We start from the raw sequence: 18,969 nt of genomic DNA on the forward strand, positions 1-18,969 counted from the left end.
TCCTTTGGTCTTCACATGACTCATTCCCTTACCTCTTTCAGGTCTGTACCTGAGTGTTATTTTTAATGAAGCCTTTTCTGACCACTGTATTTAAAATTTAAACTTGCTTTATCCCAGGTACTCACTATCCCCATTTAATGCTTTATTTCCTCCAAAATAAAGGATGTAACATACAATGCATTTTACTTATTCATTTTGTAAATGAAGGAATTTTTATATAAACAATCAAATTTATAACTCTTAATAAAGTTCTGCAATAAAAAAATTTTGCTATTATACTTTAGAGGCCCAGTAAAAAAAGAGCTCTATAGACATCAATAAAACAGACTGTTTTCTGTTTTTCAATAAGTTGCTAAGATCTCTGCCTGTGAATTACATCTTTTTGTGAAGCAATTTGTTTGTTTTGATGGGCCTTATACAATTATATATATATATAAATTTTAATTGACATATAACAGTATAAATTTATGGTGTATAGTGTGTAATTTGATATGTTTATAATTGTAATATGATTGCTGTTGTAGTGACATTTAGCATCTCTGTTACATTCCATAATTATTATATAATTTTCTCTAAATTCATTATCTTGTTTATTTGCTCTCTATGGCTTATTTACTGCTTGTTGCAAGTTGGTACCCCTAAACAGCATCGGTCTTACTCCCTCCACCCCCACATCCCTGGTAACCACCATTTTACTCTTTCTTGCAAGTTTGACTTTTTTGCATTCCATATACAAATGATATCATACAGTATTTTTCTTTCTCAGTCTGATTTATCTCACTTAGCATAATGTGCTCAAGGTCCATCCGTGTTGCCTCAAATGACAGGATATCTTTTCTCATGGCTGAATAATATTCTGTTGTGTGTGTGTGTGTGTGTGTGTGTAATATATCCACAGAAAAAGTGCCATTGTGTAAGTGTGGAATCCAACACCATTCACCAAAGACCTAGAAGGAGTCTTATTCGCCATTTATCTGGTAATAGGCATACAGACCTCAGACATGGACCCCAGAGTGGTCCATTAACCTGACCTAACCCTTCTTGACCATGGCTCATGAGCCCCTGGAGATGACTGTCTTAGAAATCATCCACAGACAAGAGGCCCTGGTGGAAGTTCAGTTTTCCAGAGGAGATGTTCCAGCATACCATTGGGAGGAAAAAAAAGTGTGTGTGTGTGTGTGTGTGTGTGTGTGTGTGTGTGTGTATAATATATATAAATAATATATTATATTATATATGTTATATTATATATATATACATATATATATGTATGTATATACACACCCCATCTTTTTAAACTGTTCATTTATTGATGCACATTTAGGTTTTTTCCATTTCTTGGCTCATATGAATAATGTTGCAATAAATATGGGAGTATATGTATATGTCTTTGAAATCCTGTTTTCTTTTGCTATACACACAAAAGTGGAATTGCTGGATCATATAATAGATCTATTTATGATTTTTTGAGAAACCTCCATATTGTTTTCCATGGTGGTTGGACCAGTTTGTATCCCCACCCACAGTGTATGTGTTCCCTTTTCTCTACATCCTTGCCAGCACCTCTGTCTTCTTGATGACACCGATCCTAACAGGTGTGGGCTGATATCTCATTGTGGTTTTGATTTGCATTTTCCTGGTGATAGTAGCATCATTTCTTGTGCCTGCCAGCCATGTTGACATCTTCTTTGGAAAGATATCTATTTAGGACCTCCGCTCTTTTTTTTTTTTTTTTTTTGAGATATGATATTTTGGCCTATTTTTTCTTTTTTTGTGGTGACATTGGTTAATGAAATCCAGTAAATTTCAGGTGTACAATTTAATAGTGAGGCATATATGTATATATTGCATTGTGTGACTTCTCATCTTTAAATTGAATTTTTTTTTGTTATTTAAGTTGTATGAGTTCTTTATATAGTTTGGATATAAGCTCCTTATTCAATATATGGTTTGCAGAATTTTTCTCCCATTCTGTGGGTTTTCTTTTCATGTTGTTGTTGTTGTTGTTTTTTAATTCTGTATATGATCACAATATCCCATGTCTTTGACTTTAGTTACTGGAGAATTGTCATTTTCTTTTCGTGATTGTATTACCATGACTTTTCAGCGTTTCATGAAATGTGCTTGTGCCATCACATTTGAAGTTGCAAATGCTTTTCTTAGGTGATGCTTCGTTTACTTTGATTCTAACAGTTCAACAGGTTGGCAATCAGAAGCCTGTCTTTTATTTTCCAGAAGGTGGCGACATAGCACAGGTTTTTGGTTGTTCTTACAGGTGCTGACTCACTTCTAAAGTTTGGCGTGTGCACTTCAATATGATAATGGCAGCATGGGGGGCGGTGTGTGCTTAGCCTCGGGGACTTTGGCCCGTAGTTCTGTGGACAGATAGCAGTAACTTTATTCCTTCAGTTCTGTTCGTCTGCCCCTTCCCTTTCTGTTCCCTCTGCTCCGTCACTGAGGTCTTTCCTCAGAAATCCAGGCGTTGCTGAAGGGCAAAGGGGTCCCTCTGGCTGCGGCCCTTGTGGCAAGGTGGACTTTTACTCAGCACTTTCACTTTCTGCCTCCTCTGCTAGAGAGGCCACTGCTGCCACTGCCGCTGCAGCTCCCTCAGCTCCGCAGCCTCCTCTGAGGTCCAGGCTACCAACTTTTGGATGCACAGATGGGTGGATCTTTTGGGTGTGTCGGTGTGCTGTGCAGAGGCACTTTTGATTGGTTATGGATATCCAATTAGTTGTAAATTGAATGGGATAGAAAGAAGGAATGACCCTCGTCGTCATGATGCTGACATAACTCTGTTTTGATTTTCTTTCTTTTTTTTTTTTAAACTCCTACAGTACCCGGTCTTCCTAGCCACGTGGTCTCCCACGCAAATACTAACCAGGCCTGACCCTGCTTAGCCTCCGAGATCAGACCGAGTTGGGTGTGTTCAGGGCGGCATGGCTGTAGACTGTTTTGATTTTTAAATGATGATGTATAATAAAGTATGCAAGTACTCTACTTTTAAGTATAAGCCCCATAAACGTTTAGATATGTGTATGTTTGTGGAGTCTCTACCCCGATCAATATATAGAACACTGCTGGCAGAACATAAAGTTTCCTCATGCCCCTTGCCAGTTTGTAAGCTATCACCCTAAAGTAAACGCTATCCTAATTTTTTTTACCATTAATTAATTTTACTTGTTCTTAAACTTCATATAAATGGTATCATATAGTATGTTCTCATTGGTATCTGGCTTCTTTCACTCAACATGTTGTCAGAATATCAATAGTTTATTCTTTTTTTTATACTGCTGGTTAGTATTACATTGTTCATAAATACAAAAATTGTTTATCTAATACCTTAATACGTTCTGCCTCATATAACACAATACAGCAGATTGGGTGGCTCACCAACAACATTTACTTCTCACAGTTCTGGAGGCTGAGAGTTCAAGATCAAAGTGCTGTCCTGGCCAAGTGAGGGTTCATAGCTTGGGCTTTCTTGCTGTGTCCTTACCTGATGGCAGGGGCTAGGGATCTCCAAGGGCTCATCTAATCTTCATTTCAGTTATTGTAATCTTCATTTCTGAATGATTCTTTTTTTTGTTTTCTAGCTCCACTTTTATGTTTTTTAGCTTTTTGTTAAAGTTCTCACTGAGTTCATCTACTCTTCCCCTAGTATTGAGCATCCTTATAACCAGTGTTTTGAACTCTACATGTAAGTAGGTTGCTTGTCTCCATTTTGTGTAGTTCTTTTCCTGGAGCTTTGTTCTATTCTTTCATGTGGGACGTGTTTCTTTGTCTCCTCATTTTGGCAGCCTCTCTGTGTTGTTTCTATGTATTAAGGAGGGCTTCTAAGTCTCCTGGTCTTAGTAGACTGGCTTTATATAATAGGTGTCCTATGGGGCCCAGTGACGCAGTCTTCCCTGGTCACCTGAGCAAGGTGGTCAAGGTGTGTCCCTGGTGTGGGTTGCATGTACCCGCCTGTTGTAGTTGATCCCAGGTTGCTGTTTCCATGCCGTTGGGAGGGATTGGCCCTCGGGCTGATTGGTTGTGAGGATTGGCCGGTGAGGGCCTGACCCTACAAAGCAGGATTCACTTTAGCAGAACTCTGGGGCCTGCCCAGCCTGCCTTTCAGGTGCGTCCATCCTCCTCATATGCAGCCCTGGGTGGTGCTCAGGCTACTGAGCTGGTCGAAGCAGGCCCAAGGGCCTCCTAGAAGGGGCCCAGCTGCAGGCCAAGTTTAGCCGCCGCCTGTGCACCTTGTGGGCCATCTGGTAAGAGTCACCAAACACTCCAGAGATGGCTGCCACACCTGTAAGTCTTATTAGGTACCTTGAGAGGCCAAGCCAGGAACCAAGGCCAGCTGCTGCTAGTGCTGGGCTTGGGGCTGCTAGCAAGAGGTATGGGGCACACTGAGGCCATATACCACTTGTTTGGGATTTGGGAACCTTTAAGAGATTTTAGGAGCATGAGCCGAGACAGGCCATTTGTGTGGAGAAAACCACTGAAAGAGGCTTGGGTGAGCCCCAGGTTTTGCGAGGGGTGAGGTCTCAGGGAATCGCCAGAGGAGGGTGACCTGAGTTAGCCAGATTGATGGAGACTCAAGTATGACGGCTCCTTTGTCTGCTAGGAGATAGGTGGGCTCAACAGAGGAACAGCGGATACTGCCTGCACTTCTGTGTAGAAGAAGCTGCCGCTCCAGCCCTCGCTGTGAAGCCTGACAACTCAGCTCCTTTCCATATGTCCCTGGTGCCTCTCGAACAGTTCCCCCCGCTCTGGAGCTCAGGGCTAGCAAATTTGTGTGTGGCCCTTTAAGAGGAACACATGTCACGAGGATCAAGTATTGATGGTTACCTGTGGTTATCTAGGGAGGCTGGGGACAAGGGTGTAAGGGTGAGGTGATACTTCCCCATTTTTATATTTTCTGGTTTTTGAACCATGTGACTGTATTGCCTATTCAAAACATTATACTAAATTCAAAAGTAGCTGGAAACAAACAACAAAAAAGAGGAACATCTGTGACTCCCACAGCCCTCCATCTCATTCAGGCACAATCCCCACTGGTTTTCATAGCCCAAAGTTGTGGGGATGTCTGTTCCTGGCACTGGAACCCAGTGTGGAGCGGGGATCCCTCACGTCTAGTGGGGGAGGGGGCTCTGCAGGCAAATACCCTCCCGATTCTCGACCCTTCTGATTCTCGACCACCACGTGTTTATAGAGCTGACCTGTTTCACGTCTCTGCCTCTCCTACTGGTCTCGAGGTGACCTCTTTTGTGTGACCCTAGTTGTAGGACTTCTGTTCAGCCAGATCTCAGGCAATTCCCCATGATGGTTGTTCTGTAGATTCGTTGTGATTTTGATGTGGTCATGATAAAGGGCGAGCATAGCATCTACTTTCACTGCCCTTTTGACTGGAATCTGCCTTCATTTTTGAAGGATATTTTGCTGGGTTAGAAATCTAGCTTGGCAGGTTTTCTTTCTCATAATGTTCTACAGATATCATTCCATTGTTTTATCATATCCTTTACATTTGAAAAGTCAACTGTTAATTGTAGTCTCTTGAATGTATCTTATTTTCCCTCTCACTGCTTTTAAGATATTTCTTCTTAACTTCAATTTTAAGCAGTTTGACTAAGATCTGCCTAACTATAATTTACTTTGTATTAATATAAAACTGTTTAAATTGCATTGAGCTTCTGGAACCTTGATTGATATCTTTTATTAATTTTGGAGATTCTAAGCTATAATCTCTGAGTTGTTTGTTTGTTTTTCCTCATTTTCCTCTCCTTCTGTGACTCTCGATTGTATATTTCATATACTGTGTCCCACATTTCTTATCTTATTTCTCTCATTCTTAGTTTTGTTTGTGTTTAATTTTTAATATTTTTTTTGACTTACCTTCATGTATCTATTTTGGTGTTAAGTCCATCTCGTGAGTCTTAATTCAGATATTGTCTCTTTTAGTTCAAGAATATCCATTTGATTCTTAAAGTTTTTAATTCTTTGTTGAAATTTTTCATCTTTTTATTTGTTTTTCTCTCTCTTTTAACACATTAATAATGGTTATTTTAAAGTCCAAAGTCCTTGTGTGGTACTTCCAACACCTGAATCATCTGTGGCTCTGCCTCTTTTTTTTTTTCCTTCTGGTTATCGATCATACTTTCATGTTTTTCCAAATGTGTCATAGTTTTTATTGAATGACAAATATCAGGGGTAATGATGTTTGTGTTATTTACACTCCAGATAGGGTTTTCTTTGTCATCGTCCAATCAGAAATTGAGCTAGGACAAGGGCGAGTTACATTTTTAATTAGACTCAATTTACCTCTGGTTTCAGTCGTCATGAGAGGATAACGAGATAGAGCTTGGCTGGGGCTCTTTTTCCTTCACCGTGTGAGATTTATTCTTCCCTTCACCCTCCCACTCATGCCACTTCCAAATATGGCAATTGCCTCCATGGAGAAAATGGCCATGTGTTTGAGATAAGCCCTCTTCCTCAAGCAAGCCTCAGCCTCTGAATACTCCAATATTGGAGATTTAAGTCCGTCTTTTAGCTCCTTAGCTTATATGCAGCCCCCAGATACAACAAATATCCTATGAGGAAAAGAGCAGCACGTATTTAGGGATTCCAGAGTCTCCGTGGTGTTGTACCACCCCCACCTATTCTCCAGAAGCAGTGATTTTTTTTTTTTTTTTTCTAGCTTAGTGTTCTTCAATTCAGGGCAAACTTGAGTCTAAGCCCACTCACAGAGTTGAGTAAGGTTCCGAGGTAAGAGGCAGCTGTCATGGCCTTTTCCCTTATGGATGTCTCATCCTTCTCTAATTAATTAGTCCACCTTGCTTTCCCAGATACATGATGTTTGTAAAAATAATATTTTTGCAAATTATACAGTGTATTTTTACTTTTTGCAGTAGACTAATGACCTGTTACTTTGTACTTGATCTTACTCTGAATGAGAAATTCCTATATCCTAGTTTTGTTTGTTTGTTTGTTTGTTTGTTTCGGTGATTCGAATTCCTCAGTATTGTTACATGTGATTAGTAATTAGTACTGTTTACATAAAGTAACCCAATGCAAATATAAAATCCTTGTCTTTTGGTAGTAACACCTGTTTCATACAATGGCATAGGTCAACATTAGACCATATACACCACACTGGTCCCATAAAATTATAATGGAGTTGAAAAATTCCTATGACTTAGTGACATCATAGCCTTCATAATGTCATAGAGCAACTCATTCCTTACATGTTTGTGGTGATGCTGGTATGAACAAACCTATCATGCTGCCAGTTACATAAAAGTATAACACATACAATCGCAGTGGTAAGATTCACCAGCTAGGTTTGTATAGCTACAGTCTTATGATTTTCGAGCAATGACAGAATCGCCTAGCAACACATTTCTCAGAACATATCGTTAAGTGGTGCATGACTGTAATATGAAGCAATCAGTAATAATTTGTCCTAAAAAAACTTATGTTGAGGTAAAAACTTACTGTTTGAGAACCCTCCATGAGATAGCAGAATAACTAAACTTTTGAGCCAGACTCATCGATAGGTTGGCCTCACCTTTCACACATGAATTCCTTAAGGCCAGCAGTTTGCATGTTATATATTAACATCTCTAAATCTCCCTTAATACACCATACTCAGTTTTTTGTACATCATCTGACATATGACATTTTGGGGTTATTACATGATAACACTCCCTGCTAGGATTAAAGGGGGCCAAATAGTCAACTCATTATCAGAGTGTACCAACAGTGTTTAAAACTGAAAATCTCACATATTAGAAGGTAGATTCTCTCCCACAAATCTTGTAATTTAAAAGACACAGTGATGGAGTTGTATGATTTAAATTTACATGCTTTTTGTCAATGGGTTGATGTTTCGACCAGTAGAATTGTATAATGATTTCTCTAGAAAGAAATATATTGCTAAGAGTTTTAAAAATTTAGAGTATGGTCTTATTTCTTCTTCTTTCTTTTCTTTTTTTTTTTTTTAGAGTCAACACAGACTGTCCAAGCTCTGCAGTATTCAACTGTTGATGGTCCACTAACAGCAAGCAAAGATTTAGAAATAAAAAACTTAAAAGAAGAAATTGAAAAACTAAGGAAACAAGTAAGAGGTAAATTTCAGTGATTCACTATTAATTCAATTTAGTAGATCTTTAAAATGTTTTATTCACACACAAAACATTTATCAAATACTTGTCATATGTTATGTGATGTGAGCTCTTTGTCAGTGAGGGAAAAGCAACTAAGAATGGTTTCTACTCTCAAGAAGCACATGTTTTGGTCTGGGGAAAAGATAAACAAACAGTTTTTGCGATACATGTGAAAAGGTGTAAGAAAAATAAATGTAAGTACATGGAGAGTACATAGGCAGAGCACCTGAGCCAGATATAAATTAATAAAAATGGCTTCTTTAAAAGAACTATTAGTTTGGGATATCTAGTTCAAATTTGTCGGACAAAGCATATGTATGAGTAGGAGATAGTGTTAGGAGTGAGGAAGGAAGGACAGTGTAGACAAGGGAATTGCATGTGTACAGGCATTAAGGCATGTGAAATTTATTTTTTTTGTAACAAGTTTTCAGTGTATTGCTGAGAGATTAAAATTAGTTTTGACGACTGTTGATATACCTATTATATCCATTCATTCATTTCATCCATCCAACCAATTTTTATTGGTACGCAGGTACAATGCCTATGTTTTAGGCTCTTGCATGCTAGAAGGTGACAGGTACTTAAAAACAGTATAATAAGAAGAATGGGTCGGAAGCGCAAGACAAGGAGTCTTAAAGTTTTAAGAAGGGTGGTCCAAGTGTAAACCTTATTGAGAGAGAAGGTGACTTATGAACAAAAACTTGAACAAGGTAAGGGTTTTAGCCATGCAGTTAAATAGGGAACTCGTGTACCAAGCAGAAGGACCAGCCAGTGCAAAGGCCATAGAGTCAGAATGAGCCTCGTGAGTTCACATAAAACACAGGACAGCATGGTAGGAGTAGAATGAACAAAGAGGAAAAATGGAATGAGATGAGGTTAGAGAAGTAAAGGGGTGGAGAGGGCTCGTTGCCTGATCAGTAGTCTCACTGTTTTAAAGGCTTTGGTTTTTTCTGTGAAATGTGAGCCTTTTATAGGGTTTAGAGGCTCTCTTCATTTTTGTTTCATTCTGTTTTTTCTGTTGTTTGGTTATTTCTACTGGTATGGCTTCCAGTTTACTAATTCTTCTTCTGATCCCTCCTTCGTGCCGTTGAATCCATCCACCGAGATTTTTATTTTATTCATTTTTAAAATTTCCATTTTGTTGTTCTTTAGTTTTATTTTTCTTTGCCAAAATTTTACCTTTGTTCAGGCCTTCTTTTTTTTTTTATCTCTTTCAAATATGTTTATAACTGCTCATTTAAGTATTTTTATCATAATGTTTTAATGTCTTGTGAGATAATTCTAATATCTCTATTTTTTCAGTGTTGGCATCTAGTGATTTTCTCACTCAAGTTGAGATTTTCTTGGTTCTTGATAGGATGAGTGATTTTTGGTAAATGACTTGACATCTTATTTAAACCTTTTGTTTTAGCTGGCTTTTCTTGATACTCCTCCAGCAGTAGGGAGGGCATTCCTGTCTCCTTAGTGCTAGGTTGCGGTGGGGTGGTCCTAGTACCACTGGGCAGGGGTGAAAATTGAAAATTCCTGCTCTCTTTATGCCAGGGGTTTTAGTTGTACTGAGTAGGGAAAAGGGGAAATGCAGATGCATTTCCATCTTTCTGGAAGCAGAAGTCCCTGAGTAAGCTTTTAAAATGTAAATATGATCACATCACAGATTCAGCATTCATGCTTAAGTATCTTCATTGGGACCCCATTGCTGCAGGATAGAGTTAAAATTTCTCAATCCTGATGCAAGGCCCTTGTTATCTTGCGTGCATTTTTCTCTCCAGCCTCATCTCTTGTTGCTTCTCCTTCACCCACTGATTCCAGTCATAGCAAACGACTTTTAGTTTCACCTAATCACCTCCAGGGTTTTTAGATATTTTTTTTCTTTCTTTTCCCTCCCCTCTTCTTTCCCTCTTTCCCTCCTTCCCTTCTTTCCATCCTGACTGCCTGCTTGTCTGTTGGATACTGTCAAACGTCCACTCCTCTGTAATAGTTTTCACTGACATTTTTTTTATTCTATATTACTTTACTTTCCTCCCTTCACCACTAGACTGGAAGCTGTAACAGTAATTGGCACATACAAAACCCTAAATCGGTATTTGTTAGTGAATGAATGAGTGAATGACTAAATGAAACCTCACTCTTGGAAACCTCCTCTGACCACTTTCTAAGGTATCTTTCTACATTGTGTCTTAATAGGCAGTTCCAACATGTGTTCATTCCTTACATACAAATCAGTGGCCCCTGGAAAGAATTACCCTGATTGAGGAAATCAGTTACCATTCAATTCCTATTAATTGAGCTTTCCTTCATTTTTTCACTCCTACCTTTTCCCTAAATTTAATGGTTATAGGACTACTCTTACTCATTATTTTTAGCCATTTTTTAGGAGTGGAAAAGAATCAGTGAAATATGTTGAGAGAAAGGATAAATCTTCCTTTCCGGTGGTCCTTCCTCCCACGCTCTCTTCTTCTTGATCATATGCTAGTCTCAGTGATGCCCTTGATTTTATTCCATCTCTTCAGTATCATTCATTCACTGTTTTTAATGTGGTAATTATATATATATATATAAAACAAATTTGATCATTTTAACTATTTTTAGGTGTGCAGGTTAGTGGCATTACATTCACGATGCTGTGTACTCATTACCACCATCTCCAGAATCTTCCATCATCCCAAACTGAAACTCTTTACCCATTAAACAATAACTCCCCATTCCTCCTACCCAGTAGCCCTTGGCAACCACTGTTCTGCTTTCTGTTTTGTTTTGTTTTTTGAATTAACTAGGAACCTCATATAGGCAGAATCATAAAATACCTGTCCTTATATGACCGAATTAGTTTACTTAGCATAGTGTCTTCAAGGTTCATCCATGTCATAGCTTATGTCAGAATTTTCTACCTTAATACAATGTTCTCCTGTACAAATAAATGCCATATCTTATTTATCCATTTATCCATGGATGTACACTTGGCTTGCTTCTACCTTTTATTATTGTGAATAGTGCTGCTGTGAACCTGAGTATGACAAATATCTATTCAAGTCCCTGTTTTCTTTTGAGTATATAGCAAAAGAAGTGGAATTCCTGGATCATATGGTAATTCTGTGAGTAATTTTTTTTTTAGGAATTGTCATGCTGTTTTTCACAGCAGCTGTACCATTTACGTTCCCACTAGCAAAAGTCATTCATTCTTAATTCAGTCATAAACATATTTATTGAGTTGTTCCTGTGTACCAAGAATTACTTATACTTGGTACTAGAGGCATAGTGGTGAATTTGAGGATAAACTCTGTGTCTCATTCATAATTACACCCAAGCTGTCTTAAACAGTTTGACAGAGGCCTGGAGATAAAACACAGGCCTCCCTAAGGACCTGCCTGATAAGTACCCCGACTTTAGCCTTAGCTCTAAGGGGGAAAAAAAATGTCCAAATCACCATCTATCTAATGTTCCTCTAGATATTTCTTAAGCAAGATCTTTGTGTAAACAAATACCCACCATTAATGATTTTATGTTTTTTCTTTCCCTATGGCAACATTTTCCAATATTTTCAAACTCCTAGAAGAATTTAATAAGTTTATAATTATTTACAATTTTGTTTTAATATTTGCTTTCTTCATCACACTCTGACTCTGAGTGGGTCGGACGAAGTTTCCTGATACCATGTAATAGACACTCTACATATTTTTTGACCATCTGCAGACAAAAATAAAAATTCATACTCATTTAATTTTTTATATGAGAAAATAAGGAATTTTTTTGTTTTTCATATAAAACATTCATTGTAGCCTGTAATGTGTTTTAATAACCTGCATTCTTTTATAGCCTGAGGTCGCTGGTTCGTGCTTCCACGTTCCGTCTCTGTCTCTCCAACCCTCAATTCCTTGCCTCTCTCAGTCTCTCCTTTGTCTCTCCTTTTCCCTCTTCTCCTCTTCCTCCTCCTCCTCCATCCCCTCCCTCTGCCCCCCTCTCTCTCCCTCTCCCTCCCTCTCTCTCTCTCTCTCCCCTAAATCATGAAGTAAAGGAGAAATATAGTGAATGAATGAGTGCAATAATAGATGTAAAATTTCTTTGCATTTCAGAAGTCATAATTATTTTAGGAATGAGAACATAATGGCGAAGCTGTGAGCATTATGCTCTTGTGGATCAGAGAGAGAGATGCTTTGATCATTTTACCAGCCCATCCCTGACTGCAGCCTTAGCCCCTTTGCAGTTTACCAGTGTTCTACTTCCAGTGCTGCTTCAGACATGCCTCCTGTTTGCCCTTCTCTTAAATCCTGTAGCATCCATATAACCTTCTGCGCAATTTGCATTTGATTATCTGCTTCACTTAGGATTTAAAGTGTTGCTCTTTTTTCTAACCTGATTATCTCCTTTAAGACAGAGACCATATTTTATATTTTTCATATACACCATACAGTGTAAAGGAAATGACTTACTATGTATTATGCCCTCATTAAATTCTCATTACTAACAGATTGAATTTCGGAATTCTGCTAGCAGCAATGAGCTAAGAACCGTTTAGTTAGTATGAGCTAACCCACGTTCCTGGTACTGCTTTTTCTGTTTATTCACTAAAACTTGTTTTTAATAACTTTAAATGTTTCGACTGGTGTGCTACGTGAGATACTATTGACAGTCTTTGAGAATGTCTGTCAAAGATTTAGCCACGTTTACAGTTTGGAAGTAAAAGCCCCTCTGCCTCAGCCACCTGATAGCGGTCAGCCAAGGTGCAGTGCACTCGGGGCTTTCCTTGATTTGGGGTTTTTATCTTTGGGGAGTGAAAAAATCTGTGTATTTCAAATTAAAAATTCTATCCTTCTTTTCATGTAGGAGGATTTTATAAATAATTGGATCGGTTTGTCTTCTCCAGCACTTCTTTATCTAAAACATTGCCTCTAGGACTTATAATTTACATGTTGCTGTTTAAATGAATAATTTGAGCTTTTTAGGGAATTTTAAAATGACTGAAATACACAACATGAAAATCTGAGGTATATTTTATATACATACTTAACAACTTCATTGCAAAGCAGCCAAAGTGAAATGGCTAGGATAAAACTAAAATTCAACCTATATTGAAATAAATCAATAAAAACATCCTTAAAGCCTGTTGCAGGTGTACCACGTAATACATTTTGCTGTAAACTTTATGTGAGGTAGACATTTTATAAAATACTGACTTCATTTTTTTTCTAATGAAAGCAGTTAAGATAAGTGAATGGTTTAATTTGCAAAAATATTAACATGCTAGGAAAGAAAGTAGAAGAAAGGAGAAGTGTGTGTTCTCAGAAGAGATTACTAAATGCACCATATTACTCATCTAGATTGAGATGCCAGAATCATAAAATTGATTAAAATGACCCCAGAAATGACAGAAGTTAGCTGTGTCATAAACTAAATTTTGATTCCAAATTATAAGAAATAAACTAAATTGATATCTACTTTAGAAATTATTTAAATCTTAAAAATGTTAAAAACTTAAAATAACAAAGATACCATTTTTAAATCTTTGATAGAAATTAGTATAAACAGAAAAACTACATAAAATACTGAAATTTGAGAAAATGATAAAAGATAATTTTCTGAATATAAGACTAAACATCAGTAATCCTTAAGATTAAATATCCTATGATCTTTTAGCATTCTTCAAAAAACATTTATTAAATTAATGCTATTGAGACAAAATAAAAACAAGTTAAATGCAAATTTGCAGATATTTTCAAAATATCTAAAAAAAAAAACAATACTACCCATAAATATATCTAGACTTACAAAATACCTAAAATAAGCTTTAAATAAATCTGTAAGTTTAGGGCTTAGAATATCAGTAAATAATTTTATTTAAGGATTCTAGAACCATTTAAGTGACTTTTTGACTACAGGACTTGTCTATACCAGATAAAATCCTCTTTTCAATTGGAATAACACAGTATAAACACTACTTCATTTATTGAAAGCATCAAACTCAACAAAGTGCAATATTTTGCACATTTGTTTTCATACTTTAATTTCAAATGAGTACCTGGGGATCTTGTTAAAATACAAATTCTGCTTCAGTAACTCTGGAGTGGGGCCTGAGAGTCTGCATTTCTAGCAAGCTACCAGAGGATGCTTATGCTACTTGTCTGGAGATGACACAGTAACAAGGTTGTAGAGAATAGAAAATACCTGGAGCAAAACTAACAACGTATGTGTTTTGATTTCTGTTTTCACTGGCTTCAGTTTTATCAATTGATGCCAGGAACATTTCATGTCAATTTTTAAAATCTTATTTAAGCATATACTGAAAATAATGATTTTATTTTGTTTCATGATTAAATAATGTTAACCATTATTTCCTATCATTACTTTCTAAACAAGAAGTCCTGGGCTCTAGTCTTAGCTCTGATACTCATTAAACAAGATGATCTTAGGTAAGTTATTCAACTCCGTTGAGCTTCATGTTTTTCATCTGAAAAAATACATGAACTGACCTCAGTTGGATGTTTTTAAATATTTACTTTTCAAAATCAGAGTTTATTCTTTAAATCATCACTAGAAAAACCAGGCTGGGTGATCTAGAACCACAATATTAGAAGCAAAACCATCTCACAATAAATTGACAACCAACAGTAGAGGACAATGTGGCTCTTGTTTGCTTGACTGATTTTGTTCTTTTTGTTAGTTTTTAATTAGTTCTGAAGGCTCTATCTCATAGATATGTAAGGCATTTTTGCACGTAAATTTTTCGTGTCTTTACGCTGGCATTAGCTAGTCACAGTCTCCACAGTGAACTGAGATTTGGTGGTTGTGAATTAGAATGGTGTGTGGTGTTGGTCAGCATAATGCCAAATTCAGAATACCGTATTTTTTTTTTTAAATTTGGTTGTTTTTAACCTTGATTTCAAGCATTTGTTTTTATACAAGTAGTAAGAGAAACGTTCTCTTCTCTTTTTAGAATCAAGTCACTTGGAACAACAGCTTGAAGAAGCTAATTCTGTGAGGCGAGAACTGGATGATGCTTTTAGACAAATCAAGACTTATGAAAAACAAATCAAAACATTACAGCAAGAAAGGGAAGAATTAAATAAGGTAAAAATAGCTGGATAGATCGTTAAAGGCTTTTGCGAATTCTTAATCTTAAAGCATTTGTAATGCCTATTAAAGCATTATACGAATATATAGTATATATATTTATACTAATTGAATTATAATAATATATAGTATATTTTATCAGTAAAAAGTTGGTTTAAAAACTTAAGAATTATTTTGGTGTATGTCATTTGATTAATAGCTAGTAATGAAAAAACATTCTTAAGGCTTTAATGTTCAGAATCTTTTGTTCTTTTAGAAAGTTAATGTTATTGAAAAAGAAATGTGAAGAAATAAGATAGTAAAACCTGTTTAGTGTCTATGGAAAAATTAAAAATTCAGAAAATTTTCATCGTGACTTGCTGATACTAACATTCTTAAAAAATTATAACAAAATTTCTCTAATGCTGTAATGATCTTTTTAAATGTCAGTTTATCTTTCAAAGCACCAATGAACAAGCTGCTTTCCTAAGAACTTTGTGTAGCACTTAAACAGTATTGTAAACATCAACAAAATTTATTAATGGCTAGGACACAGTGCTGCTACACTTGTTTTTTAATTATGAGGGGAGAATCTGAGGCCCTGAGAAAATGAGAATGGAGCAAAGGTAGTGGAAAGTGGGTCCAGGACATGGCGAGAGAGACGCAGCGTCCTGCTGCTGCTGGCTGATCCAGTGTGCGGAAGCCAGTGGCTCCCAGCTTTTCAGTTACGTGAACCAAGAAATCTTTCTCCCTCGAGGATGTGTGGTGGGTTTGGTACTGTTTATAACTGAAACACATCACTCGCTCTACATTTTGTACCATCTCGTGCCATCGTGTAATCTTCAGCTTCTCTTAAGTCTTCTTCAAAATAAACTACTGCCAAAAGGATAGACTACTGCCAAAAAATAGGAAATGAGTGGTTTATGGCATAGTATAAGTTGTAGTCAGTGATGCAGTGTATAACACAGAATGAAATCCTTCCGGGGAATATTTATAAATCTTGCTTTCAGTAAAGAAATGGAAGTAATGGAAAATAAATAACCTTTTGCTAATGAAGCTAATAAAAAAAAGACTAACAGAGAAAGCTATAAAGGTTAAATTAAATTAGGTTAGTATATTTTTACTTTTTTCTTCATGCAGTTTCAAGCAGTGTTGTGTATAGATGTTCTTGTTTTCATAATATTATAGTAATAGTAGTAGTTATTATTCTGTGTTTTATGGTGGTGTCATTTAGCAAAGCTTAGTTAACAATGAGGATGAGAATCTGATATCTAGATTTATAGTAACATTTTGACAATTTTTAATGTTTTAATATTAAAAATTCTTTTAGTATGTTTTGAGAAGAGGTTAATGATGAAAAGAAACATTATATTGATAAAGAATTTTAAGTGATTTGCATAATATCCTACAGGTAGCATATATTCTTCTAAAGATTTTTGCATTTGATGCATATAAAAGAATAAATGTAACATTATGTAAATTTTGACACAAATAATAAACCTGAACATACCACCTAACTTAGGAAATAGAATATCAACCTATTTTGTTGCATAATCCTGGCTATCCCTTTCTACTCACTTCCTTGAAAATGGTAATCACATTTCTGAGTTTTATATTAATCATTCCCTTACTTTAAAAAAATGTAATTACATATTAGCATATTTATAAACACTATGTTAGTGTTGCTTGTTTTCTGGGGCAACGTAGTGATTCCCGGGTGATTAGAACCCTACATGTATGAAGTCTGTATTGTAGACAAGGAGCCCCAGAAAAATGAGAGCTTTTATACAGGGGAGAGTAACAACTGCTCCCCGCTTTCCCCCTTCTACAACCACCCTCCTGAGACTCTTTTTGAAACCCTGAAAAGAAGGACCTAGGACCCTTTGGAATATAAGTAAATCACTTCAGTGGTACTATACGAAGCCCAGAGTCTCCCTCTCTGTGGAGGCCAGCTCCCTGCTTCGGGCTCCCTCACCCTCTCTCCGCCCCTCGACTGGAAACTCTAAAACCAGGAGTTAAACCTCTGGGTTTTGTCACGGTTGTAAATCACTTTACTTACTTGTTTTTAAAGCCCAGGTCCCAAGTGTTAGTAAACTTTGTTTAGAAACATAACTTTGTTCAAAACATAAAAATATTTTCTTCACACTTTTTATCCATAAACATGGTATATCTTTCTGTATCTTTGAAATTTTTAAAAATGTTTTTCTGTAAAATTTCATATATCTTGTTTGCTTTTCCTTAAATTTTTTATTTTTTTTTCATATTTTAGACAGTATCTTTAAAAATTATATTAAGAGTTTGTTCTAGCAACATCACTAAATTCATTAACTTAATAATAAACTTGAGATTCTTTAAAGTTCAACCAGTACAAATATCAACAGTTTTGTTTCTTCCTTTTTTGATTTCTATGACTTTTTTCCTTTCCTTGCCTTCGCTGTGTTAGCTTGGACCTCCAGTGCCATGTTGAATAGGAGTGGTGATAGCAGCCATCCCTGTGTTATTCCTGATTTCAAAGAATATAGCTTTAGTATTTCACCACTGATAATAATGTTTTCTGTGTGTTTTTGCTAAATCTTATCAGGTTAAGGAAGTTATCTTCTATTCCATTTTGCTAATTATTTTTTTATCAAGAGCTGGTATTGAGTTTATTAAATTCACTAAGTGCTTTGATGCACACTGCTGCAGCAAATTTCTAGGACTTTGTTAATATCTATTGGTGTAATATTATGATTGTTATCCTTTGATAATTTGGTGTACTGAGTTACATTTACAGCCTTTTTAATGGTAAACTGCTTTTACGTTTCTGGGTTAACCCTAAATTGCCCATATATTATCTCCTAAATAATAATATGGTGTATAGGTAACGCTTATGTAAGCAGCTGTGTAATAGCACTGTTTTAAGTGCTTCACAAAATCTTTGTAAGTGCCCTGTGATTTAGGTGGTGGTGGTATGTTGTTATTCTATAAATGGTGAGGCTGAGCACAAAGAAGTTAAATACACTTCTTCCAAATCATAGGGCTAGAATGTGGTGGAGCTGGAACTTCAGCACAAGGAGTCTAGTTCCAGAGTTCATGCTTCTCTGCATACACCACGAACCGCTTTGCTACTGTCTTTATTTAGGATTTTTAATTCGTTTTCATCAATAAGATGAGCTTGTAATTTTTTTTTCTTATTTTTCTGATCTTCTTTTGATATCAGAGTTACATTGGTATCAAGAATGAATTGGGTAGCATTGCCTTTTTTCTGTTCTTTAGAAACATCTGTATAAGAAGATTTTGTACCTTGAAACATTGGAGTAATCACCTGTAAAACCATCAGAGCTTTGAAATTCTCTCCTGCTAGAGGGGTGGAGAAAGTTTGTTAACTGCTGGTTTAGCTACTTTAATTGTTATAGGACTATTCAGGCATTTTATTTTTTCTTGAAACACTATTGATAAATTATAATTTTGTAGGCATTTCTTCATTTCATAAGGCAATAAGTTTATTGATGTAGAGTTTTTCATTGTAATCTATCCTTTTTGATCTCTAGATTTGTAGTTATAACTTCTTTTTCTTTCTTAATGTTTGTGCCTTCATTCTTGTTCTCTTGTTTGATCTCACCAGCTTTTGGTTTTGTTGATCTTTATTACTCTCACATTTCTTTTTTTTTAATTTATGTTCTTTGTTATCTTTGCATATTTGGGGGGATCTCAAACTTTTAATGTGGTATTTCATTGAATTTCAACCTTTTTTTTTAGTTTCGGGCTTATAAATTTCCCACTAAGTATACCTTTC

The 18,969-nt window shown here is 36.2% G+C and overlaps 1 protein-coding gene across 15 annotated transcripts in view; it reads left to right on the top strand.

Annotated features, from left to right (window-relative positions):
* CDC42BPA (CDC42 binding protein kinase alpha) overlaps positions 1-18,969 on the top strand; it is a 214,874-nt gene that overhangs the window by 104,927 nt on the left and 90,978 nt on the right. For all 15 annotated transcript variants that reach the window (XM_016157423.2, XM_016157428.2, XM_016157425.2 and 12 more), the window contains exons 11-12: positions 7,989-8,111; positions 15,079-15,212. In XM_016157423.2, coding sequence (XP_016012909.1) covers positions 7,989-8,111; positions 15,079-15,212 — 257 coding nt within the window. The remainder of the gene's footprint in view (positions 1-7,988; positions 8,112-15,078; positions 15,213-18,969) is intronic.

This window comes from Rousettus aegyptiacus, unplaced genomic scaffold (assembly GCF_014176215.1).
Source record: "Rousettus aegyptiacus isolate mRouAeg1 unplaced genomic scaffold, mRouAeg1.p scaffold_m13_p_18, whole genome shotgun sequence".
NCBI classification, from domain to species: domain Eukaryota; kingdom Metazoa; phylum Chordata; class Mammalia; order Chiroptera; family Pteropodidae; genus Rousettus; species Rousettus aegyptiacus.